General features: G+C 54.8%; 7 protein-coding genes across 7 annotated transcripts; 4 read left to right on the forward strand and 3 right to left on the reverse strand.

The window, feature by feature from the left end:
- The first annotated feature begins 299 nt into the window (after nt 1-299).
- FA10DRAFT_265566 (hypothetical protein) lies at nt 300-1,777 on the forward strand. The gene is made up of 2 exons (XM_025521115.1): nt 300-1,402; nt 1,460-1,777. The coding sequence occupies exons 1-2, from the start codon at nt 722-724 to the stop codon at nt 1,709-1,711; spliced, it is 933 nt and encodes a 310-aa protein (XP_025378917.1). The 5' UTR covers nt 300-721; the 3' UTR covers nt 1,712-1,777.
- FA10DRAFT_265567 (putative COP1-coatomer complex alpha chain of secretory pathway vesicles) lies at nt 1,729-5,958 on the reverse strand. The gene is made up of 4 exons (XM_025521116.1): nt 5,759-5,958; nt 5,442-5,699; nt 5,015-5,382; nt 1,729-4,955 (listed from the first exon to the last, which is right to left on the reverse strand). Exons 1-4 carry the CDS (start codon nt 5,789-5,791, stop codon nt 1,838-1,840), a joined length of 3,777 nt encoding a protein of 1,258 aa, XP_025378918.1. The 5' UTR covers nt 5,792-5,958; the 3' UTR covers nt 1,729-1,837.
- Nucleotides 5,959-7,342: 1,384 nt separating this feature from the next.
- On the forward strand, nt 7,343-8,677 carry FA10DRAFT_227740 (putative serine/threonine protein phosphatase PP1; the record flags this gene model as incomplete). Its single annotated transcript, XM_025518724.1, has 6 exons — nt 7,343-7,403; nt 7,476-7,607; nt 7,666-7,896; nt 7,967-8,143; nt 8,210-8,496; nt 8,570-8,677. The coding sequence occupies 6 exons, from the start codon at nt 7,343-7,345 to the stop codon at nt 8,675-8,677; spliced, it is 996 nt and encodes a 331-aa protein (XP_025378919.1).
- Nucleotides 8,678-9,331: 654 nt separating this feature from the next.
- Nucleotides 9,332-10,026, forward strand: FA10DRAFT_73831 (hypothetical protein). Its single transcript, XM_025525673.1, has 6 exons — nt 9,332-9,399; nt 9,458-9,506; nt 9,576-9,591; nt 9,655-9,745; nt 9,808-9,849; nt 9,929-10,026. The coding sequence occupies exons 1-6, from the start codon at nt 9,397-9,399 to the stop codon at nt 9,974-9,976; spliced, it is 249 nt and encodes an 82-aa protein (XP_025378920.1). The 5' UTR covers nt 9,332-9,396; the 3' UTR covers nt 9,977-10,026.
- Nucleotides 9,775-10,995, reverse strand: FA10DRAFT_74053 (hypothetical protein). The gene is made up of 2 exons (XM_025525675.1): nt 10,503-10,995; nt 9,775-10,432 (listed from the first exon to the last, which is right to left on the reverse strand). Exons 1-2 carry the CDS (start codon nt 10,674-10,676, stop codon nt 10,076-10,078), a joined length of 531 nt encoding a protein of 176 aa, XP_025378921.1. The 5' UTR covers nt 10,677-10,995; the 3' UTR covers nt 9,775-10,075.
- A 21-nt stretch (nt 10,996-11,016) lies between these two features.
- On the reverse strand, nt 11,017-13,282 carry FA10DRAFT_239245 (glycoside hydrolase). The gene is made up of 2 exons (XM_025519176.1): nt 12,344-13,282; nt 11,017-12,268 (listed from the first exon to the last, which is right to left on the reverse strand). Exons 1-2 carry the CDS (start codon nt 12,915-12,917, stop codon nt 11,061-11,063), a joined length of 1,782 nt encoding a protein of 593 aa, XP_025378922.1. The 5' UTR covers nt 12,918-13,282; the 3' UTR covers nt 11,017-11,060.
- A 114-nt stretch (nt 13,283-13,396) lies between these two features.
- Nucleotides 13,397-15,520, forward strand: FA10DRAFT_73835 (hypothetical protein). Its single transcript, XM_025525674.1, has 5 exons — nt 13,397-13,642; nt 13,722-13,852; nt 13,923-14,422; nt 14,491-15,098; nt 15,164-15,520. The coding sequence occupies exons 1-5, from the start codon at nt 13,553-13,555 to the stop codon at nt 15,308-15,310; spliced, it is 1,476 nt and encodes a 491-aa protein (XP_025378923.1). The 5' UTR covers nt 13,397-13,552; the 3' UTR covers nt 15,311-15,520.
- The last annotated feature ends 114 nt before the right edge of the window (nt 15,521-15,634 follow it).

Here is a 15,634-nt window from a genome sequence, read left to right on the forward strand (position 1 = left end):
CCGTGTGTTGAGCGCTGGACTCTTTCTCCACTTCAACAACTCCTTCGATAGGTTGGCGGGTTGGAGCAGCTGAGCATGAGCGTCGTGGCGCCGCCTGCTCCTTCGTCCTCAATACCGACGGAGGCGGTACAGGTTCTGTATCGAAACGAGGACTGTTTCTCACAAGCGGAGCTCGACGAGGTGCTGCATACGGACAACGATGAGTTGGTGCGGTATGAGGTCGGCCTCTGCTCCGAGGTCTTGGTCCCGAAGGAGGCAGAGGATGAAGAGCTGGCGCCCCATAGGATGGGCAGGTGCATCGTCAAGCGAGTCATACGGGAGGAGCAGTGCAAGCCACACAACGTCGACGAAGAAATTCGTCTGCTCGCGAGGCTCGATCATCCCGGTGTAAGTCTTTGGTCCACCCCGCCTCGCATCCTTCCTCCAGCTCGTTTTGCTCACCTCACCCGCGCCTTCGACGCGACTTGCGATCTTGTAGATCGTGAAACTGCTAGGTGCCTTCGAGGACAACCGGTGCCCCTTCTCGAGTATCGTCAATCTTTTGTTGGACCGTGGAGACTGTACGTTGTTGGACCTGTACACCAACATCGCGTTTCAACCTCTTGGCCCAGAGACGGAGCAGGATACGGCACCGGCGATAGCCAACAGATCCGAGAGCCTCTGTCAGCGGCTCTTCAGAGAAGCCACAGGTCCAAGGGCAGGCCAATGGCTCGAGTGCCTCATGGCGATTGCAAGGGACACCCTCGAGGCGATGAGATATTTGCACGATGTGGCCAGGGTGGCCCATCGAGACGTCAAACCGTCCAACATCGTCCTCTTTACACAGAAAGGCTCGCCCTTTCCCAGGCCCGTCTTGATTGATTTCGGTACCGCGCAGAGCGACGTCTCGGTCCGAGGCCCCGGGGGCAATGGCCAGGAGAAGCAAGAAAGCTGCGTGGGGACAGGCGCGTACCGAGCGCCTGAGACCTTGTTTGCGCCGAGCGAGGGCTACGACGCGGTCAAGGTTGACATGTGGGAGTGGGCCACAACAGTCATAGAGGGCTTCTTGCAGCTGGAAGTCATCATAGAGGACGAAGATGAAGAGGACGGTCTTGGCTACGAGGATGAATTTGGAGTGAGCCCTGACCGAGGCAATGCGCTCAAAGATCTCGAACAAGCGCTCTGGGCAGACGATGATGGTCAATCGTGGTCCGATGCGCGTGTGCCCAAACGGAGAAAGTCATCGCTTGCGTGGGAGTACAATAGAGGCCCCGCAGACGCGAGCAAACCCCCGAAGGTGATCAAGACATACAGAAGAAAGACACTCTTTGAAGGCAATCGAGGCGATCTCGGCCTTGCGGGTAGCATCTTTGCATTACGAGAGCTTCCGTCTGCTACAAAGGAGGGCGAAGAACTTTGGCCGGTGGGTAGAAATTTGCCTTCTTTCTCATCGTGTTGCTGATTCGAAGAGGTTCTCAAGGAGTCGGTGAACTTCCAGCCTCCGCTCAGCAAGATGCCATTTATTCGTCGTCCACCCGACCCTGGAGGGTTGCGTGGTCATCTCGAGCCAATCTTCTCGCAACTGATGCAGAGTGACGAACTCACTTCAAGCCTGAAGCAGACCCTCGATAGAAAATTCATCAACTTGCTTGACAGCTGCCTCCAGCTCTCGGCTTCAAGACGCCCTTCAGCATCTCAAGCTCTTTACGCAATCTCAAACACGTCACAATAGAAACATTCGCTGTATCTTACTCAACACAAGCTCCAGTTTCATCAAGACATTTCATTTAGACGGGTAGATAAAGATAGGGGAAAAGAGGAAGAGCCAGTTTTGAGTGTGTGCGCAAGACGACCGCCTCTAAACCCATGTCCGAAGGCCGCTTGCAATCTTGCCGACCTCTGTGATACCTGTAATGGCACATTTTGTGCCCTTGAATTCGGGCAGGTACTTTGCACCTGTCAGAGGATCCTCGACAGCTCCGGCGCCTCCAGCGGGAATGAGGACGTGAGAGCCTGCGCAGATGACAAAAGTTCGTTCGTGAGGGTCGTAATCGGGCACTGGCACAGCGTCCCTGGGGTTCCGATCGGCGGCGGCCATAATCTGCTGGGCCAACTGAGCCACGCGGGCCGAGGGTTGAAGGTCCAGCAAGCGCTTGGCAAATGTACCTGCCATCTTGTTGTTCCCTGCCTTTTGGGCCGCATTCATCGCCGTTCGCAAGGCCAGCTGCTTGTGTGGAGGCTGCATCTCGGCATGAGTGAAGAGGGCGGCAAGCTCCAGCTGTCGAGCCTTGTTATCGGGCTCCTCAACGATGAGTCGACGCTGGTGCAGGATGACGGCGATGCCGATCAGGTATTCTCGGCAAAGGACAATGAGGTCGAGGATCTCGTTTCCCTCGGCTTCGTTGGCACCGGCGGTGAGGACGAGCTGAAGAAGCACGTTTCGGAAGATGACCTCGGCTTCTTCGAGCTTGTTGCTGTTGACTGCCCGATACGCTTCTTGCAGCTCTCCAGCGCCAATGTCCTGCACAGTCCGCGCTCGGGCAGGCAGGGCGCTCGCACGCTCTGTCTCGTCGGTGTTGCGTCTGAGAGCGACTTCGATGCTGGGCAACGAAGCCTCGCCAGGCAGATAGGCGCGTGAAGCGGCAAAGCTCTGAATAAAGTGGGCTTTAAGGGGCTCAAAATCGACGACACCTGCTTGCCTCGTGAGGAGCTGCATCGCCGTCCCGAAGCTCCCTGCTGCAGCATGATCGGCGGCAATGGGCGAATTGCGCAACCAGTGTTCGGCTTCGGCCACACCGGGCTCCAGTGAGCCTTCGTCTGGGTGTGTTGCGGGCAGAGGCTCGACCACATTGTCATCGCCGTCTTCGAACCCAATCTCGCCGTCTGAGAGATCCCACGCTTCATCGGCAGCCACACCAGTGGCCCCCACTGCTGTTGGCACCAAGGGGTCGACGCCCAGCCCGTCGCCATCTTCTGCATCCTCGAAATCATCACCGTCGAGCCAATCATTGGTGTCGTCGTGAGCCTTGCCCGTCCCATTGACAGCGTTGTCCTTGAAGATAATTCCGTCCTCTTCCTGCGCCATGAGGGCCTTGTCAAAGAAGCTCTCTTGTGCTCCCACAATCGGCCAATTGTGCTCAAAAGTCTGCGAGACAACTGGTGGTGGCATTAGCGGCGCCCTCCCGAGACCATTCTGGCTGCTCGTAGACCCGAGCTTGCCGCCAAGCTCCAATTCTGTCAGTCCTGCCGACATTCCCGCTTCCTCGGCAATCTGCGCAGCTTCGTCCAGTAGACCATTGCCCTTTGCTGTAGCGTATGCCAGCGCGTCAAGCCCGGCTTCCCGAAGGACCGCGATTCTCTGGGTGACATCACCCAGCAGCAAAGCATTCTGGTATCGACTCATGGGGTCGCCACGCTTCTCAGCAATGATCGCCATCTTGGCGAGCTTCTCCTTGTTGCCAGTGATGAGGTAGAGGAAGGAGAGCCGCTCTAGGCTCTTTGTCTTTTGGTATGCTCGTTCGACGATCTTGTGGTTACCCTGCTTGAGTGCCGCCTCTCCCAATCGATTCCAGACCTCGGGGACGCCAATGGCCTCAGCCGTCTCGAGGGCGACGTCGAGATTGCCGCATTCGATGGCCAAGTCAAATCGCGTGCTCTTGTCTTGAACAAAATGGAGAGCAATCTCTGGATAGCCCTTCTTTTGCAGATACGCAATGATTGCTTGTCCAACGAGGTTGCTCGTTTTGATAATCCGCAAGACCTCGTCATAATCACCACGGACGAGAGCCAGCTTGAAGCGGTACTCCGTCGGGTCAATCGGAATCGTCTGCGGACGTCCCGACCGATCGAGGATATAGACCTGCTTGCCTTTGATCCGCGTGAGGTAAACGGGTGCCTCGAGCGTCTTGATGATGCCGCTGTCGCCCTGAGGAAGAGCGTATTTGATATGGTTCAGGGTGCTGTAGATCAGGACGCCCGCGTCGTCCCACGCAGCACTTTTGATGCGAATGGTTTCATGAACGAGATTGTTGGTGCTCAGGCTCTTGTTGCTCAGGGTGATCGTATGTTTTGAGAGGAGAGCGACCAGTGATCCATCGGCACTCCATACGACATACTTGACTGGCGGACTAGGGACCTCGCCGAGGACCTTTTGCTGCTGGATGTCGTAGAGGAGGACGCCGGTCGCAGTGCTCAGGAGAAGGCTACCCGTACCTCCGTAGAAGATCTCGTTGGTAGGTTGAGGACAGGTGATCGTCTTGGTGACATTGTTGCTGAGATCTCGAACCTCGATCGTCTGCGATGCCTTCTGGAGCACAGCGAGTCGGTTGCGGGCGACAAAGATGGCTGCCGTTCCCTGACCACGCTTGCCAACGCTGCCCGATTCACCCAGGTCTCCTTTGCTACCTTCGCGGGGAAGCGGCGCGAGGTCGTAGACGCCCTGTTCGCCAGTCGATGAAGTGACAACGACAGAGCGTTCTGCCGGGTTGAAGCTGAGCGTCCGCGGCTGAGTAAATTGGCTACCAAGACGCTTGACGCTGAGCAAGGCCGAATCCTGACCCGTCTGATAGTCGAGGTGGCGCACTTGCTTGTCGCGAACGTAGTAGAGCGAATTTTGGTGGATGGAAAAGGCTGGTCTCTCTCGTTCCAATTTGAAGACAATGAGGCCATTGTCGTGACCGGCGGCGAACAGATTCAGGTTCGGGTGCGCAGTCAAGACCCAGAAACGATCGTGCTCCCTCCGGAAGGTCTGAACTGCCGTGCGCTTGCCCATGTCCCAAACTCTGATCGTCTTGTCCTCACCGTCTGACACAATAAGCTCGTGCCGAGGATGGAAGAGGGCAGACGAGACATTATTGAAATGACCACGGCAGGTGTCGACTTCCCATGCTTTCGTCTCCGACATTCTCCAGAGCTTGACCTGACGGTCGTCACCGGCAGAGACGATCAGAGGCAATGTCGGGTGGAAGGCAGCCCAGCTGGGATGTGGTGGACGAGAATGAGCACCTCAAGCTCTCGGGTACGAGACATTACTCACTTGACACCCCTTTCATGTCCTTCCAGAACGTATTTGACCATGGCATCCGTGTTGCCAAACAAGTCCGCCTGTCCGCTATTCGCCCTTGCAATCTGCTCCTCGATGCTCATGGGCTGCGCCGACGTATTCTTCTTGCGCAGCCCTGAGATGTCCCATACGCGCACCGTTTGATCCATGGAGGCACTGACGATAAGATCCTCTCGCGGGTGGAATTGGGCGCACATGATGTAGTGGTTGTGACCCGTCAGGATGGCGATGCAAGACCTGCTCTGCCAATTCCAGACGCGAATTGTCTGATCATCCGAGGCCGAGAGGATCCACGGGTGCGTGTGGTGGAAGAAGACTGTGCGGACGTAGTCGAGGTGGCCCTGGAAGAGCACGTTGAGCCGGAGACATCTGGAGGCGGGTAGTTCATTGATTCACTCACGTTGAGGGTGAAGAGGCATCGTCTAGTCTTGTGATTCCAGACTTTGATCCTGTAGTCATCACCACCGCTCACGAGCAGGGGTTGTGTGGGATGGAAGTCGACACCACGAACCGGGCCCTCATGCTCCTCGAGGCGGTCGTAGATCGTTCCCATTTGGTAGTTCCATAGCTGAATGCTACCATTGTGTAGGGACGATGCTAGCAGAGGAAGACGAGGGTGAAAGGCAATGCCCTTGACCCTGTTCGACTTGGACTCGAACTATGTGGGACCGAGTTTAGAGCGGCGTTCACAATAGAGGCTGTCAACTTCTCTCTCACCTTGGTGAGCATCTGCATCTGCATCTTGTCCATCGGATTCGAGGTATAGGTCGGTATGGACGTTCCAGCGCTCGCGTCACTCCAGCGCTCTCGGCCTAGCTACAGAGGCTTGTGGGCCGATGTCTGACCGGTGCAAGCCGCAATGCTGGCAAGAGAACAACGTTGGAGGAAGAGGAAGGCGCGAGACTCGAGCTTAAGCTAGGCGACGAGAAGGACAGCGACTTGGCACGGACGCCTTGCTTCGCTGCCACGAAGTGCAGGCACGTGATCAGGGTGATTACACGTGTTGTCCCCTTCACCATGGTAACGGCACCCGGGTGAAGCTTGGCCCGAAGGACCTTGCTTCACGAGAGCTCTGGCAGACACCACTAGGATAGTTCTCGATGGTATTGCAGGAACCAAGAGCAAGCATTGGCTCAGCTTGCAAGAATGTAGGGAGCGGTAAGGCAGGAGTACAAAGCGAGATCTGTCTAGCGAGGCGCAAGCATCTTAGTCACCACACATGAGCGAGACCTCAGCTAGTCCCCGGACCTCGCGCTATAAGAAGCTGTGAGATCCTTTCGGCAAACAAGACTTCATTGATCAGTCCTTGATGGCCGGAGACGTGTGTGCCGTGACCATCAACAATGTCGCGACTCTCGGTGACTTCGACGAGCCTGAGGGTCTTCTTGCTTGAGACGCGTCGGATCGCGGCAGCTTCCTTGCTTGCTGCCTTTATATTCAATGGAGAATTCAAGTTGAATGAATACAACAATTGGGTTGAAAATTTGAAAAAAGGAGCGAAAAAAAGAGGGCCAGCAGAGGAGGCGAGATACGTCAAAAGACAAGAGCACCACGGCCTCGGCACACAAAACCACCATCGCCGTCTCCATCGTCCTTTTCCTTTTCTCTCCTCTGTTCCTCCTTCGCAGGTCCTCAACGCCTTCCATCGCCGCGGACTTGTGCGTTGGATAAGCGCAGAGTACTGCTTGCCACGTCGCAACGCGATTGTTGTAGGATCTGCCGCCTTGTCGATTAGTCGAGCGAAGGCCAGGATTTCGTGGCGACCCATCGTCCAGCAATCCGTGCGTGGAAGACCTCGAAGCTCGTACATCGGCCTCTTCACGTCGGGAAGTCGTTCAGCATAGCTTCAGGTTTCAGAGGCTTCTGTGACAGCGTCGTCGCGTCTTTGCGTGGTTGGATCAGCTTGTTGACCTCACTGAAGGCGTACCGGTCGAAGTGTCGTTATTCCGATACTCAACCAGAGACGTATCAGCTTGGACACGAGATTTCTATCGCTTCCTCCACCATCTACAGAGTCGCTTGGATCTGCGCCTAATTTTGCACAGCTGTCTGGCTAGGTAGAGACTGGCGATTCGGCACGACTCGATCTAGTCTGCACACGTCGATCCAGCCACGAAAGAGGGTGAGGCGCCTGCCAAGGATCACTGTTGCATTAAGCGGGCTGGCCAAATTCCCTAGTCTTGGTTGGTGAGTCTCGAGACATGACGCTTATCTGAAAGCGTGGATCGTACTCGTTATCGCGATCAAGCAGCGCTGAGCATCATGACTCCCCTTCAGCGTGGAGCACGAAACAGTCTCGCCATGGCAGACTCACAACTTCCCGAGGTTGACCTCGATAATGTCATCGACAGGCTTCTAGAGGGTGAGCGTAGTTCAGTGTTTGACTCGCTATGGTTAGCTGACGCATCTACTTGTCCTTGGCCACGTTGCACAGTCCGAGGGTCACGACCAGGGAAGCCGGTGCATCTGGAGGAGTATGAGATCAAATATCTCTGCCTCAAGGCGCGCGACATCTTCATCAACCAGCCCATTCTTCTCGAACTTGAGGCGCCAATCAAGATTTGCGGTATGTAAGCTGCTCCGATCTCTCGTGACCTTTGGCTCATCATCCTCGCATGATCTAGGCGACATTCACGGCCAATATTACGACCTGCTTCGTCTCTTCGAATATGGTGGCTTCCCTCCAGAGGCGAATTATCTCTTCCTGGGCGATTACGTCGACCGAGGAAAGCAATCGCTGGAGACAATCTGCTTGCTTCTTGCTTACAAGATCAAGTACCCCGAAAACTTCTTCATCCTGCGTGGAAATCACGAGTGCGCAAGCATCAACCGTATCTACGGCTTCTACGACGAATGTGAGTCCAAATGCCTAGGACTCCGATATGTATCGCTCGCCTCTCATGCTGAATATGTCGTTCTTCACAGGCAAGCGGAGATTCAACATTAAGCTCTGGAAGACGTTCACCGACTGCTTCAACTGTCTCCCCATCGCAGCGATCATTGACGAGAAGATCTTTACGATGCACGGAGGATTGTCGCCGGACCTACAGAGCATGGAGCAGATCAGGAGGGTGATGAGGCCGACAGACGTACCAGATACAGGTGAGGTGATGCGATGGAGGAAACAGAAATGGCGGCTAACCAGCGGCATGCGTGCCCCTTTATCAGGACTGCTCTGCGATCTCTTGTGGTCAGATCCAGACAAGGACATTTCGGGTTGGTCGGAAAATGATCGAGGCGTTTCATTCACCTTCGGACCGGACGTCGTATCGCGATTCCTTCAAAAGCACGACATGGACCTGATTTGTAGGGCGCATCAGGTCGTGGAGGATGGGTACGAGTTCTTTGCGAAACGGCAATTAGTCACGCTCTTTTCGGCGCCCAACTACTGTGGCGAATTTGACAATGCGGGAGCAATGATGAGTGTCGACGAGACGCTGCTCTGTTCCTTCCAGGTGAGTCAGAAACTTGCTAAGAACGGGTTCGGCAGATGCTGATTGCCCCTCCCCCCTTTCTTTTTATTATCAGATCCTCAAACCGGCTGAGAAGAAGCAGAAGTACGCGTACGGCGGAATCAATATGGGCAAGCCGGTTACGCCACCGCGCAAGCAAAAGAAGAAGGGCGAAAACAAGTAGACAAGACGGTGGCAGCGGCGGCGAATTGACTCGTCAAGGGTGGACCTGTGCGGATGTGCCGCTGGTCGTCTCACCGTTGGACCACAGATGCTTCGGAGACATTCGAGACTACTACACGAGGCGAGCGGAGCGGGGGAATGTGGGCTTGGGGCCAACAGATGCGGCCAAAGCGTTGCTTTCTTTTCTACTCCATACGATCAAGCCCCTTCACCCGAAACGTTCACCTCGAACGGTACGTTTCGAGACTCTCGTTCTTCTCAGAGGCTTCTGGACTCCGCTTCATGACCACTCTCCTTTCTCTCGCCATTCTCACCGCCTTCCCCTTACCGCAACCTCTACCTCCTTTCCCTCCTTAAACATATTCTTACCGGGCTCGCCTCCGTCTCCATCACTCAGTCGTCACTCTGATCTTCCTTTTCTTTTCTCTTGTTTCTCTTTCTATCATCTCTACCTCTCTTCTTTATCTCTCCCTATCTCGCCTACTTGTCTCGAAAAGAAAGAAAGCCTTCTATCGATCATGACGAAATCTCGCACCAGTCCCAGCTTGACGTGTGCTTACAAGACTGTCGCCCAACACGATGCGAAAATAAAAATAAAAATGAAAAATAAAAAGTAGGAGAGTCTCGGCCGATATCCACGGCGTTGGCCTTTGGGTTGAGAGTTATCGCCTGGCCTTCCCTGCACCCGTCCCCATCGACATTGGATCTGGAGAAGCAATCATGGTGAGCTTGCGAGCGTGCGTTTTTCAGTGCTCACTGACGCTAACACGGTCTCTGACAGGGTGCTGGACCGCGTTACCCCTACCCTAAGGAAGTGTGGAGCCCAGCTGGTGAGTCGAACTCGCCTTCATCTCGTGCCTGCTGAATCTCATCCCTGCTGTTACTTCTCATCTTCCCAGGCGGCTGGTGGACAAGGTGAGGGACCGCATACTCTGCCATCATCAAGATCACTTCTCTGATGTTCAGGAACAATGACAGGCCTACCAATTGGGTCAGCAACACCGCCATCTGCGCCGTCGGAATCGCTGTCGCCTCTTACGGACTCTGGAGCTATAGCGCCGACCGAGAGGTGTGTCTTAGCCTACCTCTTCTCCGTCTCGTTAACTTTCTAAGCTGACGTGAGAATCTCAGTGGCGTCACAACCCTCCCACGAAGCCCATTCCCAGCATGTTGGTGAGTCTCGAGCCTCGACAAGCGCTGCGCGAAGCTCTAGAGCAGCTTTGCTCATCTTCCATATCCCCTTGTCCCACAGTGGGCTCGACAGTTCCAGGAGGGCGAGATGAAGGTCAAGGAACCTTGAGAGGAAGGAATCGTACATTTCATAACGCTTTCAGCCTTTCATTAGGAACCTCTTCGAACAGCGAGTTCTGGAAATGAAAAAGATTGGTGAGGAGAACAGCTAGTGCAGCTTGATCTTGTTCGTCTTTGGCGCGGTGAAGCGCAGGGCGAGGTCCTGGACGTAAGCCGACCAGGTTCCTTCGATCTTGTCGCCGTTTTGTTGTGAGCTCGAGCTCGAGTTCGATGATGCCGAAGAGCAAGTGGATGAGGAAGAACCCTGTCGCCTTGGAGGAGGAGGTTGAAAATATTGCTTGTCGCCTCCGGTGGCAGGCACCACGACGGCCTTGGTGGCGAGATCCGTCATGTGCAGGCCAGCCTGCAGGATGGCCTTGCCTGCATTCGAGGAAGCCTCATACGCAGCCTGTGACCACGTCATTGCTTCAGCCTTGGACTCTTGGTTGCCTTGGAGACGAGTCCACTGCAGTTTCCAAGGACATCAGTGTCGGGCATCAACAACAATGGCAGTAGCCACGAGCTAAAACACTGACCTTTGCACCAGAGGCTCGGCCATAGTCAAAGTCTGTCTCCTCGCCATCGGTGAAGCACGAACTGACAGGAGAGGGAGACGACGGGACCTTGCTCGCGTCCGAATACAGCGAGGCAGCGCCGTCGTTCTTTTCGGTGGTGAAGCTGAGGAGGGGCAGGGGTGCGTAGCGTGACATGGCTGTGGAGAAGAAGCTTGGAAATGGGGAAAGACCGGCTTTCCGAGAAGAAAGTGGGAATGGTGCGAGCAAGGAAGTGCGAATATGGCAGCTTAGAAGGCCAGCTTCAAGGATTTCTTCTTCTCGTCGAGAGAAGATGGAAAGAGATGCGAGGTCAAGAGAAGAAGAAAGATCACCTGCTAATTTAAGGTAGACAGACCCTGTTGGGCGTAACAATGCGGGCTGAATAGAGGACAAAATGATGCAATGTTGGGACGAAATGGGGCTTACGGTCTGCGCCAGAAAAGGAGGCCAGCCACGTACTCCACTGAACAAAGCATCAAAGCAGGACCTTAATGTTCATTTCGATGATCTAGTACCGACATGCAAAGCTTCGTAGTATATCTAGTGGTGGAGATGCTTCTTGAAAAAATCTCGAACTACAAAGAAGGAACCGAGAAAGGTCCTCGGCAGTTCTGGATCCGAGTAATTGACCGACTGGAGACCAAATCTGCTCTCGAGGCCTACCTCCCACTCGACGTTGCTTGTGGCGCTCCAACAAAAGGCGCCAAGCAGGGGAATGCCGCCATACTCAATGGCTTTGAGTGCCTCTCCCAGGTACTGAGTGTAGTAGCGTTGTCGGCCGTCATCCAGCATGATGTCTCCGAGATCTTTTTTGGCGGCTTCACCCTTCTCAGCCCAGCCAAATTCGCTGAGGTAGATGCCTTCTTTGACGTCAAAGTGCTTTTTGATCTGCTTGAGATGGTGGCGCAAGACGCCAGCAGTGCTGTACAACCACGTCTCGGTTGTTGAGTCAGAGCTCTCACCCAAGGGCCAGCCAGACTCCAGGACGGTAGCGGTGTCTGTGCATACGGGCCATGCCGGGTGGGTGTGATTACGGACGCATGCTTTGTACCCACCGTCCAGCTCGGTCGATCGGCTCACCGTCGATCCGTAGTAATCTGTCGCAAAGAAGTTGGCCGATCCCTTTAGCCTCCTTTGATCTTCCTTTGTCAACTCTGGCAGCCATTCTTTGGGGACTTCCTCTCGGACGACCTTCGGATAGTTTCCCGAATTGTGGATAGGCTCTGAAAAGAGTCCCAGACCAAAGTCGATGTTACGTTGCACGGAGTCGACGTCATCTTCATTGTGGTTCCGATAGGGGACATTGTACGAGCCGCTATTCTTGTACGACACCTTGCAGTCCCCTGCAATCGTCTTGTTCTGACGTAGCTGTTGGAACAGCTCGTGTGCCCGACCGTGTGCCTTGAGAAGATTGCCGGAACAAAGGTAGCTGACATTCTTCGGTATCTCGCTCCAGCCATGGATGTGTTGAATAGACAGCCCAAATCGCTGATTGCAGAAGACCTGAGGTTCATTGAACGTGAAGAAGAGCTTGACGCCCTTCTGATTTAGTCGAGTGAACATGAGGGAGGCGTAGTCGACAAAGTCCTGGGCAATCTGCTCATTCAAGAAGCTACCGTAGTCTTCTTGGAGTGCCAGTGGCACATCCCAGTGGAACAGAGTGGCCACGGGCTCCATGCCGTGGCGTTTGATTTCCTCGACGAGGTCTTCGTAGAACTGCAGCCCTTCTGGACTGACGTCGCCTCGGCCTGTGAGAGAAAACACGCCTCATCAGCTCGACCTTGCTAGAGTCATGTTTCGAACCATCGGATCTATTCGCGCACCAAGGGGCATTACGCGAGACCACGACACGCTAAAGCTGTACGCCTTCACGCCCATAGCCCGGACACGGGCCAGATCGAGGGGATAGAGATACCTGAAATTGGTGGCTACGTCAAAGGTGTCGTTGTTCCTCATACCGCCAGGAACCAGGTGGGCAAAAGAGTCCCACACGCTTGGCCCGCGGTTGTCCGCTTTGACCGCGCCTTCGACCTGGGCCGCGGCAGAAGCAGTGCCATAGACAAAGCCCACCGGAAATTTGAGGTAGGTGATCGTTGGAGTCGCAATCACATCGCTACGCCAGAGGCGGTCCTTGATGTCTGGGCCTAGGTCGACGTTCTCGGGGGCTCGTATGACCTCTTTGCGGGCTGCAACCTGCACTGGGCGGACCTTTTCGATGCGATGCCACATGTTTGTAACGCGCTCTTTTGTTTTGTAAGATAGACGATAACCTGACTTATAGCCTGGATAGGATTGCTTAGCGACCGCCTCGTCGACAGGCCGGCTCCAGGGGTCGGCGGCAACACGCACGGAGCCGGCGACAAGGAATAGCGTTGCCCAGCTTGTTGGGAAGCGCATTTATGCCCGCCCTGTCGTGTGCCCTGTTGTTGGTGGTCTGTTCTTTTTGGACGATAGAAGGTCGCAGGGGGAGCTGGAGGCCGTAAAAGGACAGTTGGGATGAAGAGGATCAGTATGTTTGAAAAGGAAAGAAAATTGGTCCTTCTCCCTGAAGAGTGGCAGGGCGTGAAGAGGGGTGACAACGCCGCCCTTTCAGCCAACGGCCCACCGTCGAGAGATACATCTGGCGACTAATCTCCGCAAGGAACAATCTTGGCTTCGCCACATTCGACCAATGGTGGGACCATAGCATAAGGCAACAAAATATGACGATAGCTGTCGATCTCCCCGCTCTAGCTGAATGCAAAACAGATGAAAGCAACAAGTTGGGTATGGGAACACAAGCAACGGAGGCTCCTCTGGCGTCTCTGTGAATAAATTGTCCGAACGCACAGCACAACTCAAAGACAGCGCACACTAAATGGAGCTCGAAAGCTCGAAAGCCACCCCGCGCTGGCCCGTGCGTGCCACGCAACATTTTGTACTGTACACAGCCACCACAAAAGAGAACAAAGGACCCTGGAACAAGTGCTCGCACTCATCCTCGGAGCACCATCTACGGTCTTCGTTGAAATCGAGGCAGGCTTGCAGCACTCATGGTCGAGATGTCAGAAGGCTCGACTTCTCAAGACACTGGGCCGCGCGGCGTCCTAATTCAAGAGATACCCGGTGTCAAAGTTCTCCAAGTGAGTCAGAAAGTGGCGGCGAGGTAAGGCGCAGCTGCTCGAGCGTGCCTTGCTGAACTTCCCTTTTGCCACATCGCAGTCATTCCAAGGAGATCCGGATGTCGAACTAGCCCAAGGATCGCTCCGGGTCCTGCTGGTGACTGTCAATGTCGACAATCCCTTTGATGATCCCAAAGTTGCGCCCAAGGAAAAGGGCAAGGCAGATGTGGCGTGAGTAGCAGCCTGTATGCGCGCTCATGTGTTTAGTGTCCATTTGCGCTCATGACCATATTCCTCCCAGTACGGACATTTGGGTGGTGCTGGAGATCGAAAGCGGCTTCTCGCTGCCAATCAAGGCCAGCCAGCGCGTTGTCCCGGAACGCTCATCGTCTTCCTACGTCCTCCCGTCATCCGACCTGCCTGGAGCTTCCATTCGACTGCAGCTGCTTAGCAAGGAAAAAAGCGACGTTGAGTTCTTTGAAGAGATCCTTTCCGAGTACTGCGCCTTTCACGATGATGCCACCGGAAAGGGCACTATCGAGCTGCTCGACGATCATGGCGATCTTCTTGGCACAATCGATGGACCCTGGCAGCTCAAAGAAGATCCGAAGATGCGCGTCGCCGGCCACGAAAAGGACCCTGTCTTGCTCGAGCTGCCTGATGAAAAGACAGAGTACAAAGCAGACGAAGCTGTAACCGTCACAACCGTGCCTCGAGATGAGAGTGGCCAGCTCTCCAAGCAGTACAAGGACGATTGGCTCCTTAAAGGCGCCGACTTCATCTCAAGGACCGTTGTCAAGGGTAAGCCTCACGCGTGCTATTGGCATGAAGCGTATGAGCAAGGACTGAATATTTCGTCCTTACATCAGGATCGACCTGGGCGGGCGAGAAGATGCTTGGGGCCGCCGATTCATACGTCAACAAGTCGACGCCTGCACCTGCCAACGACGCAGCTGTCCAGCGCTCTAACACAGGCATTAGTACAACTACCCAAGCCAGCACCACGTCAAGTCGGCCTCCCATAACATTCAGCCCTCGAACACACAAGGCGGCAGAGAGGCTCAATCGGTTCAGCGGAGGTGCCGCGCGGGTTAGCAACCAGACTCGCGACGCTATCTTGTCGGTGGCATCTGGCGTCGGCGACCAGATTGGCAAGAAGACTGGAATACAAGCTAAGCCCAGAGCAGACGGACAGCCTGGAGAGCCCCCAAAGGGCTTTAGAGGAGCGCTCAATCGCAGCCTCATCGCCGCCAATGTGGTCCTCGACGGCCTGCTTGAAGGCACCGACAACCTGGTGCGGGACGGCGGACAGGCAAGCTCGCGGGTCATTGAGCACCGATATGGTTCGGAGGCCAAAGTCATCAGTGGCAACACTGCTTCCATTGGTCGCTCCGCCTATGTCATCTACAAGGACATCAACGGTGTCAGGCGCAAGGCCTTGCTGAAGATTGCTACGGGTACCATTGTTGCTAAGGCGGTGAGTCACCTGGCCTGTGTCGTGCTGGTTGAGACCTTTTAGCTCACCTCTGATTGCATACACAGCCTGACGGCAGCCAGATCGTCCTTCAACAACAACAACAGAGTGACCCTTCTTCCATCACCAACCATGCAAGTGGCAGCGGCTCACACAGCCCTGCACCTCCGGGTTACGATGACGACTACAAGGGCAAAGATATAGAAAAGCGGTGAGCTTCGCTTGTCCATTTCAATTCAAAGTCTCCTCTCTCTCTTTTTCCCCTCCTCTCGCTCGTGTTCCTTCCCTGTATCTACCTCTCTTCCTATCACAAAAGAGGTCCTGCTCTGAGCACACAGTTGAAAGTCTGTGTGCCAGACCGGTGACTTCCTCCAATCTATCGAATCAAGAATCTGCGCAGGAATCACAGACTCACGAATTGGACCCAAATCTGCATCTGTATAGACGGGGCGCAAGACCCAGGCCGCAGCGTCTTTTCTCTCGGGCTCTCCCGTTCAAGCGAACCATTTCGTCTTCGACGTCTTCGACTTGGGATTTTG

Source organism: Acaromyces ingoldii (genome assembly GCF_003144295.1).
Source record: "Acaromyces ingoldii strain MCA 4198 unplaced genomic scaffold FA10scaffold_2, whole genome shotgun sequence".
Lineage (NCBI taxonomy): Eukaryota > Fungi > Basidiomycota > Exobasidiomycetes > Exobasidiales > Cryptobasidiaceae > Acaromyces > Acaromyces ingoldii.

What these genes read in the sequence shown, in the direction of transcription:
- FA10DRAFT_265566 (XM_025521115.1), top strand. Translation starts at nt 722, where the DNA reads ATGGCGATTGCAAGGGACACCCTCGAGGCGATGAGATATTTGCACGAT. An exon ending in AGGGCGAAGAACTTTGGCCG is followed by an intron (nt 1,403 to 1,459) that starts GTGGGTAGAAAT and finishes GAGGTTCTCAAG; the next exon opens with GAGTCGGTGAACTTCCAGCC.
- FA10DRAFT_265567 (XM_025521116.1), bottom strand. Translation starts at nt 5,791, where the DNA reads ATGGACAAGATGCAGATGCAGATGCTCACCAAG. An exon ending in AGATGCAGATGCTCACCAAG is followed by an intron (nt 5,700 to 5,758) that starts GTGAGAGAGAAG and finishes GGTCCCACATAG; the next exon opens with TTCGAGTCCAAGTCGAACAG. An exon ending in GGACATGAAAGGGGTGTCAA is followed by an intron (nt 4,956 to 5,014) that starts GTGAGTAATGTC and finishes ACCACATCCCAG; the next exon opens with CTGGGCTGCCTTCCACCCGA.
- FA10DRAFT_73831 (XM_025525673.1), top strand. An exon ending in GCTATAGCGCCGACCGAGAG is followed by an intron (nt 9,746 to 9,807) that starts GTGTGTCTTAGC and finishes TGAGAATCTCAG; the next exon opens with TGGCGTCACAACCCTCCCAC. An exon ending in AGCCCATTCCCAGCATGTTG is followed by an intron (nt 9,850 to 9,928) that starts GTGAGTCTCGAG and finishes CTTGTCCCACAG; the next exon opens with TGGGCTCGACAGTTCCAGGA.
- FA10DRAFT_74053 (XM_025525675.1), bottom strand. Translation starts at nt 10,676, where the DNA reads ATGTCACGCTACGCACCCCTGCCCCTCCTCAGCTTCACCACCGAAAAG. An exon ending in GCCGAGCCTCTGGTGCAAAG is followed by an intron (nt 10,433 to 10,502) that starts GTCAGTGTTTTA and finishes TGGAAACTGCAG; the next exon opens with TGGACTCGTCTCCAAGGCAA.
- FA10DRAFT_239245 (XM_025519176.1), bottom strand. Translation starts at nt 12,917, where the DNA reads ATGCGCTTCCCAACAAGCTGGGCAACGCTATTCCTTGTCGCCGGCTCC. An exon ending in GTCTCGCGTAATGCCCCTTG is followed by an intron (nt 12,269 to 12,343) that starts GTGCGCGAATAG and finishes TTTCTCTCACAG; the next exon opens with GCCGAGGCGACGTCAGTCCA.
- FA10DRAFT_73835 (XM_025525674.1), top strand. Translation starts at nt 13,553, where the DNA reads ATGGTCGAGATGTCAGAAGGCTCGACTTCTCAAGACACTGGGCCGCGC. An exon ending in CTCAAGGACCGTTGTCAAGG is followed by an intron (nt 14,423 to 14,490) that starts GTAAGCCTCACG and finishes TCCTTACATCAG; the next exon opens with GATCGACCTGGGCGGGCGAG. An exon ending in GTACCATTGTTGCTAAGGCG is followed by an intron (nt 15,099 to 15,163) that starts GTGAGTCACCTG and finishes TTGCATACACAG; the next exon opens with CCTGACGGCAGCCAGATCGT.